This window comes from Blastocystis sp. subtype 4 (genome assembly GCF_000743755.1).
Source record: "Blastocystis sp. subtype 4 strain WR1 chromosome Unknown seqid_0393, whole genome shotgun sequence".
NCBI classification, from domain to species: domain Eukaryota; class Bigyra; order Opalinata; family Blastocystidae; genus Blastocystis; species Blastocystis sp. subtype 4.
The window spans coordinates 1-7,574 of record NW_014569154.1 but is presented as its reverse complement, the minus strand read 5'-3'; the positions used below and the strand labels follow the sequence as shown (position 1 = coordinate 7,574).

The window sequence follows — 7,574 nt, the reverse complement described above, 5'->3', positions numbered from 1 at the left end:
GATTCCCATTCCGTCGTGGATCAAATCAAGTCATTTTCTCGAACGCAAAGATGAAATGTTTGGAATCAATGATAATAGAAGATCAACAATACTTGTAGTAAGTGACTAATAATAGTACCCATGAGTTTTGAACAAGTAATATGGATGGAATGTAAATCTAGTCACTGGCATGAGCGATTTTTTATTTCCACATTTGTACTATTGTTCCTAATTGATATCGTCTTCAATGTTTGACAAAACAATAAACCTAAATATCCATTACAACAATACAGATACATTCTACGAGAATACAGAATGTTGAATGATAGACTCTTCATTCATTCCTCATGTCATCTCCTGTTGAATTGAAGTCTCGGATTCTTGCTAAACAGGAATTCGACATTCAAGGAGAATGTGCGGATATTCTTAACAGAAAGCCAAAAGTGTCAAGGAACGTGCTTCAAGCATATCATAAAGAAATATTGGATATCGCCAAGACGAGCAAACAAATTTTGTTGGACATTGCAACAAAGAAGCAACAGTATTGATCTTTAATATCCTGTAAAGATTTTAGATTTGTATCTAGTCTTCTTCAACTAGAAGATGAATTACAGTGTGCAAAGACAGAGGAAGAGAAACATTTCATGGAAGTGTCCACTTCCTTGGATGACTTAAAGAAGAGCGTAGACTTGGTATTGGTATTATTTTGGTGTAATTAAAATAGGGAGAAACCGAAAAGCGTCAATTGCAAGTGGATAGTTGTGCTCTTCAGCAGCAAATTGAGGAAAAGAAGAAATTGGTAACTGTAGAAACGATTCATAAGAACTTAGAAAACCGAATTCAATTCGCTTCGTGAGAAACAAGAGTCTGAACTAGCTGCACTGAAGAAGGAAGTTGAGTCTGTTTCCTTACTGCTTGAGGACTTGGAAAAGGAAGAGAATGAACTCAAAGAGAAACATGCTTCCTTAACTCAATCAGTCCAGATGGAAGAATCTCAGCTTGAATTCTGTGTTCCAGTACTTGAAGAGCATTATCAGAAGCATCAAAAGGACTTGGAGACTTCAATCACTGTCCATCAACAGGAGCTCCAAGAATTGAAGGCAACTCTGGAATCTTCTCGTTGATCTTACCTTAAGAGACTCATTGGTAGAATCTCAACACCAGTCTCAACTGAGTACATTGAATGGGAGTATCCAGAAGCTTCAAAGTGAAATCGCTAGTCTGCACAGTACAACAGAGGCAGCTGACTGTCATTTGGTAGCAGTACAAGCAGAAATGTATGGATTGAACCGAAGTTACATGTAGTGAAACGCTTTGTAAGGAGTTAGAGAAAGCAGAGGGAGAATTAACTTCAGTGAACGATCGTGTTTTGGCAGCAAGTAATGATTTGTCATTACTTGTGAAACAGAAAGCAGAGAATGATGAGTTCTACAACAAGAAGGTGGAGGTGGATAAAGTGAGGATGGAATAATTGATAGCGAGCAGAGACAGAGAAATCTGGAATCTATCAGAAGGTAGTTGATACAGAAGTGAAGAGGACTAAGTTGGAATGTGAATTGTCACAGTTCAAAACAGAAATGGAGAGTATGGAAGAAGAGATCCAAGCGAAGCAAAAGCAAATTGAAACGATTGAAGAGGAGAAGAAGAGAATGGAAGAAGAGACCGAGATGGGGAATGATATCTTGATGAAAGGTGATGCTGAGATAAGTGAAGCTAATGATCATATTGGAGTATTGGACAAGGAAGTGGTAAGTTAGTAGAGAAGGAGTAATATCCAGACTTCAGTCATTACAGAGTTGCATGATCGGAATGATAAGATCACAACAGAACTAGAAGCATTAGCAGTACGTTGTGAAGATTTGGAAGATAAAGTGAATGAAGACAGTAAGGGTCGTATGAAGGAGAAATATGAGATTGATCAGAAATTGCGTACATCTCGAGTAGGAGAATGACTAATAGAATCTCTCGAGTCCCAACATACTGATCTCTCTCACACTCATACTGTTCTTGAAGCTGATTTCAATTCCGTAACTGATATGAAGAACAGCACTAAGGAGAGTGGTCAGACGAGGATACGGCAACTTCAAGAAGCAGTTTCTGCTCTTGAAAATGAACTAAATCAAACACAGAGTATTGAAGAGGAGTTTCTCCTTCAGACTACACATCTTCAGTCTCTTGAAGAAAAAGTACAACGAAGTGAACGAGCCAGAAGGATTCTGAGTGATAAGATTCAGACTCTGAAAGGCAACGTTCTTAGCGAAGTTTGTATTTGGGATACACCGGGCGTTTCAGGATCTTATCTTACCGATGTAACTCCGGATGAAACTGCCGTGAGTATTTGTACAAGTAGTGAACGATCAGCGTTATGTGTGGTGGATCATGTGTTTGATCGAACATGGAGTGAAGGTGAAGTGATTGAAGTGATTGCTGATTATCCTTATGCTGCTTTGGATGGTAGAACTGTGACAATTCTTAATTTAGGTGTGAAAGCCAATGGGAAGAAGAAACGGGAATTTCTGTTTAGTGATCAACCATCATCTCTTGTATATCAAGCTATTTCGGTTCTGATGGCTCAAACACAGCGTCTGGCTTCTTTGCAACAGACATATTCCTTCTCTCTCTCTGCTGTTGCTGTTAAGAATATTTCCTCCTCCAGCATTCTGACACAGAATTATCAAGACGTGAGTGTAAGTGAGAGTTACATTGCAGAGGAACCAGAAGTGGAAGATCTCCTGGAGATTGGTCGCTTCTCAATGGATACTGGACAGATTCAAAACATTCGGAGACGTCAAGTGAAGACACAGGAGGATGTGACAAGTGTGTTAGCAATGGCAGCACGTCAGCGTGATGAAGATGATGTGTCTGTGATTGTGACTCTGTGAGGAAAGAAGGGCAGTATCATAGATAGGACGGTAGAAGGAATTTGTGATTCCAAGCGAAGTGTTGGGCAGATTCATTTTTGTGATGTGTGTGGAGAGATGGAAACTGTCACACAAAAGCAACAATCTTTAATTGGATTACTTCCTGCTCTGGAACTGTTGTTTGCAAGTGCGAACTGTCAAGAAGAGCAGAAATGCGAACCATCCTCTCTTCCAAATATATTATCTGTATTACTGTCGTTGGTCACTCATTTCTAGAGACTTTCTAATAAAGGAAAGATTGTTGCATTTACCCATGTGAACTCAATTCTCCAGGAGTATGAAGAAACCTTTGATGCACTTTCTTTTGCTCAGTAGGTGATTCGTATTGTTGAATCAGTAGATTATTGGGTACATGTAAACTAGGACCGGCAAAATGTCGTTATTCAGATGTCTATTAGTTTAGAAATTGTTTCTTTAAATTGCATTCCTATTAGAACATCAACGATTCACCTGAATCTATCACCTATGGTCATTCCAATGAGTCGCTCTAATAACAGTAATATCAATAAAATATAAATCCAATGTATCCAACCATTTTGTAACTCCTCTTATCTTCACTCACGATCATTCATTATTCTGGAGGATGTATCCTTTTTCTGATAAGATTGTAGTTTGTGATAATGGTACTGGAGTATGCTGTACTTACAAAAGTGATAAGTTGTAGATCGTGAAAGCTGGGTACGCTGGAGACAATGTCCCACGAATTCAATTTCCATCATTGATCGGAAGACCTATGTTACGGGCCGAAGAGGACTATGTTGGGGATATTACTCTTCGTGTTGTGTATTTCGTGGATCCATTCACATGTAGGATTTGCTAGTTGGAGATGAGTGTAATGAGTCCATGAGAGCACTAAATATCACGTATCCCATTGAAAATGGTGTGATTACCCGATGGGACGATATGGAAGAGCTTTGGAAGTACACATTCGAAAAGAAGATGGGAATCAAGTTAGATAGTCGCGGTCGCATCGATCCTGACAACATGCGCATCATGTTGACCGAAGCTCCGTTAAATCCAAAGGAAAATCGGAAGAAGATGGCCGAAATCATGTTCGAAAAGTTCGGATTCGGGGGTCTTCAATGCAAACCTCAAGCTATGTTAACATTATATTCTCGTGGTGCTTCAACAGGAGTAGTAGTAGATAGTGGTGATGGTGTGACACATGTTATGTGTGTGTATGATGGTTTCCTCTTAGAACATCTCACCCATCGTCTGAATATTGCTGGACGTCATGTAACACGTCATTTGCTTCAACTTCTGCAACAGCGTGGCTATGCCTTAAACGCGACAGCCGATTTTGAAGTGGTTCGTGAAATGAAAGAGAAGCTATGCTATGTGGCTTATAACTATGAGAAGGAGATCCGTCTTGCTGATGAGACTACCGTTCTGGTAACGGATTACCAGCTTCCAGATGGACGTACTGTACGACTGGGAAGTGAACGTTTTGAGGCCACAGAAGCTCTCTTCCGGCCTGAACTTGTTGGCATGGAGTGTGGAGGCTTGTCAGAGATGGTCTTCGATGCGATTCAGAAGGCAGATGTGGATCTGCGTCCTGTGGTAGGAATTTGGCCGGTTTTTGACTTTCCAGTTTTATAAGAACATTCTACTGTCTGGTGGAACCTCAATGTTCCCAGGACTTTCATCGCGTCTCGAGAAGGATATTCGTGAACAGTATTGTGATCGTGTGTTACGTGGAGGAAGTAATCATATTGCCAAGTCGATTAATGTGATTGTGAGGAATGATGGAATGGAATAATGATCAGGCGCAGCCCAATCGTAAACATGCTGTGTTCACAGGAGCAGCTATCTTTGCGAAGTACATTGCGGATCGTCCTGACCAGTGGATTAGTCGTGCTGAATGGGAGGAAGGAGGCTGGAGAGTGCTAAATAAGATGTGATTGTACTTTACTGAGTGTGTTTGTTCCAACTGTTCTGTGAATTGTGATATTTCTAGCAAAACAACACACTCCCTAAACATAGATTACTCATCATCGTCATCATCATCTGCAGCCACTTCCTGGTTCTCTAACTCCATCTTCTTCATCAATCCTTCCAGGTCAGCGTCCTCTTGCTTCTGAGCTACACGAGGCTACAATCACAAACCATCCCTCAATTCTCACCTGATTCTTAACCACTAAATTACCTCCATATTCCTTGATTGTCTCATTCAGCTTCTCAATGGCTCTCGTCAGCAATGCAATTCCTTCACTCTCCTGAAGAGCATTTGTTGTCATCACATACAAAGGAGGAGCAATCAGACTGATCGTGATTGGCATCTCCTCGGTTCCTTCCTTCTCTGCTGCATTCTACAATTATATCATAACCTTACTATTACCATGGCAGCCCGAATGCCATCAACTCCATGAATACTGAAACATGTCACTTCCATATCAGCACGAACTTTCTTGGCCTGGGGAGCCATTCGAGTCGCAATCAGTGAAGTTAGCTCTGAGCATACAGACTCGTCCACTTCCAATTCCTTGAAGATTTCAGGAGTACTAGAAATCAGTCCGATCATAGACACTTACGATACAGAAAGAAGGAAGGCATTATAGGCAGAGTCATATTTGTGAGCAAGAGGCCAAATAATCTTCAAGTAGACATCATCAATATCCATGTGGCAGTGATTAGCAAGAATGCCTGCAATATTGTGAACTTTTTTGGCTTCTTGATATTTCTTATCAGCAATCTTCATGTCGTCTTCAGCCACACGTCTCTTCGAGAGATCAACATAACCTAGAAATGACCACTTCAAAGCAATCGATAGTACCCTTTTCCTCGTCAACACGCGTTACAACGCTTGGTTCAATCTTCCCAACCTGGACAAGTTTAGGAATTGAACGAATACGACGTCGAGACAATTCAGAAGCAGGAATGAATCCCTGAATCCCGTTGTACTCGAGAAGACTGACATACACACCAATATCTGTGATCCTATGATTATGTGAATATGAATAGCTTCCTACTTCATCACTTTCACCATCACAACGGCATCCACTTTGGGGAATTTTTCCTCATAGTAACGGTGGTTCTTTGCTTCAAAGACTTCTACTCCATGTTAGTTCATTCCTAACTTCAGCACACACGTACCTTCTTTGGGCATTCTTCAGTGAATATGATAAAGCTCTCTTTTGTGAGAATGAAGGGAATCATCGATTCTTGGAAAGAGGAGAATCCTCCATTTTTTGGGCATTTCTTTGAATACCGATTTCTCCACAAATACAGAGTTAATTCTCTTGTTGGATAATCATTTAGGATGAGCACAGGAGGATTTTCGTTTACAGGGTTTGGAAATACGGGAAAGACAGCAACAACGACTCCTGCTTTTGGTACTTCAACAACTCCTACTTTCGGTTCATCAACAAATTCTGGCTTTGGTTCGTCAACAAATTCTACCTTTGGTTCATCGACTAGTTCAACTTTTGGTTCGTCAACTAATTCTGGCTTTGGTTCGTCGACTAGTTCTACTTTCGGTTCATCAACAAACTCTGGCTTTGGCTCGTCAACAAATTCTACCTTTGGTTCATCACAAACTACTTCACCGTTCGGTTCAGGATGGAATAATCAGGCGAAACCTGGAATGGCTGGTATGGGACAACAACAGGCTGCTCCCAATCCTATTTCCTCTCTCCTTCAATCATATAAATATATGTTTTGATGATGGATTGTACTGAAGTATAGATTTGACTGCAAAAACTCGGAAGATGACTGTGTATTCTCTTGTGTTATGTTTAATTTCTGTCCTCCTGATATCCGTGATGAGTAGGAGTCATAGTTGGTATTGACATGTAGATATCTCCGCGATGACAGAAATCGATCGCTCTACGCTAAGTATTTGAAAGAGAACCCTGATCCTGATGTAAGTAAATGACATTTTATGGACTATAGAACCTGGTTCCAGTTTATGTGTATGGTTTTGATGGACTAAAGACACGTATTGAAGAGCAGAAGGCAGTAATGAAGAATGTAGAGAAGAATCTGGAGATTCTTCATAATGCCCTTATTCAAATACGTGTTTCAACAGGTGAGTGTGATCGAATGGCCCGTCAATGTGATTCGAAACAGCGTATCTTAGAAGAAAAAATGATTCGTGTATTAGGAAAGATGGAATCGGAATTATCGCGTTCTCGAGTCGTTGTAACGAATGAATCATTCATTGAGCGATTGACTCAATTGCAGAGATCGGTCTCTCTTCCAGCATATCCTATGAATTATTATTGTATTGTGTTTTCCTTCATGAAACGACGGGTTTGCGCAGTCGTTTGTCAGCAATCTATAATGCATTGAATACTCATGGTATTCGGATTCCTGAAGAACATTTACAAATGGAGAATGCTGAGAGTATTCTGAAAGTGAGATTTGCAATAAGAATCTGATTCATAGTTTTTGGAGAATCAGGAAGAAGCATTGGAGAAGATTGTTCATATTTTAAAGCAAAGTCAGAAGGAACTGGAATTAATTGTCAATGATCCTTTCGTTCATGTGACTTATTCTCATTCTTCCTGTGTTTGTTATACGAATGGTCAATGAATCAAACAATAAAACCAAACAGCTATAATAAACACACTATCTTCTTCCAATCGGAACATTATTGCTTCCAGTCATTCCATTTCCTCTTCCATAACGACGCATCGGACGACCACTACCTCCCATTCCACTGAATGCATATCG

At 40.3% G+C, this 7,574-nt stretch overlaps 4 protein-coding genes across 4 annotated transcripts; 3 read left to right on the top strand and 1 right to left on the bottom strand.

Annotated features, from left to right (window-relative positions):
- Positions 1-326: 326 nt before the first annotated feature.
- On the top strand, positions 327-3,298 carry JH06_4589 (hypothetical protein; the record flags this gene model as incomplete). Its single annotated transcript, XM_014669849.1, has 13 exons — positions 327-520; positions 554-671; positions 704-778; positions 810-1,098; positions 1,130-1,256; positions 1,285-1,426; positions 1,458-1,727; positions 1,758-1,908; positions 1,939-2,433; positions 2,461-2,857; positions 2,888-3,086; positions 3,117-3,211; positions 3,241-3,298. The coding sequence occupies 13 exons, from the start codon at positions 327-329 to the stop codon at positions 3,296-3,298; spliced, it is 2,610 nt and encodes an 869-aa protein (XP_014525335.1).
- Positions 3,299-3,483: 185 nt separating this feature from the next.
- JH06_4588 (actin-like protein) lies at positions 3,484-4,801 on the top strand (the record flags this gene model as incomplete). The annotated part of the gene is made up of 5 exons (XM_014669848.1): positions 3,484-3,531; positions 3,565-3,681; positions 3,711-4,460; positions 4,492-4,635; positions 4,667-4,801. 5 exons carry the CDS (start codon positions 3,484-3,486, stop codon positions 4,799-4,801), a joined length of 1,194 nt encoding a protein of 397 aa, XP_014525334.1.
- An 83-nt stretch (positions 4,802-4,884) lies between these two features.
- Positions 4,885-6,006, bottom strand: JH06_4587 (eukaryotic translation initiation factor 2 subunit alpha; the record flags this gene model as incomplete). Its single annotated transcript, XM_014669847.1, has 7 exons — positions 4,885-4,992; positions 5,024-5,209; positions 5,239-5,401; positions 5,432-5,639; positions 5,674-5,837; positions 5,870-5,954; positions 5,988-6,006. 7 exons carry the CDS (start codon positions 6,004-6,006, stop codon positions 4,885-4,887), a joined length of 933 nt encoding a protein of 310 aa, XP_014525333.1.
- A 153-nt stretch (positions 6,007-6,159) lies between these two features.
- JH06_4586 (hypothetical protein) lies at positions 6,160-7,433 on the top strand (the record flags this gene model as incomplete). The annotated part of the gene is made up of 6 exons (XM_014669846.1): positions 6,160-6,554; positions 6,585-6,665; positions 6,696-6,762; positions 6,792-7,026; positions 7,065-7,255; positions 7,287-7,433. 6 exons carry the CDS (start codon positions 6,160-6,162, stop codon positions 7,431-7,433), a joined length of 1,116 nt encoding a protein of 371 aa, XP_014525332.1.
- Between the last annotated feature and the right edge of the window lie 141 nt (positions 7,434-7,574).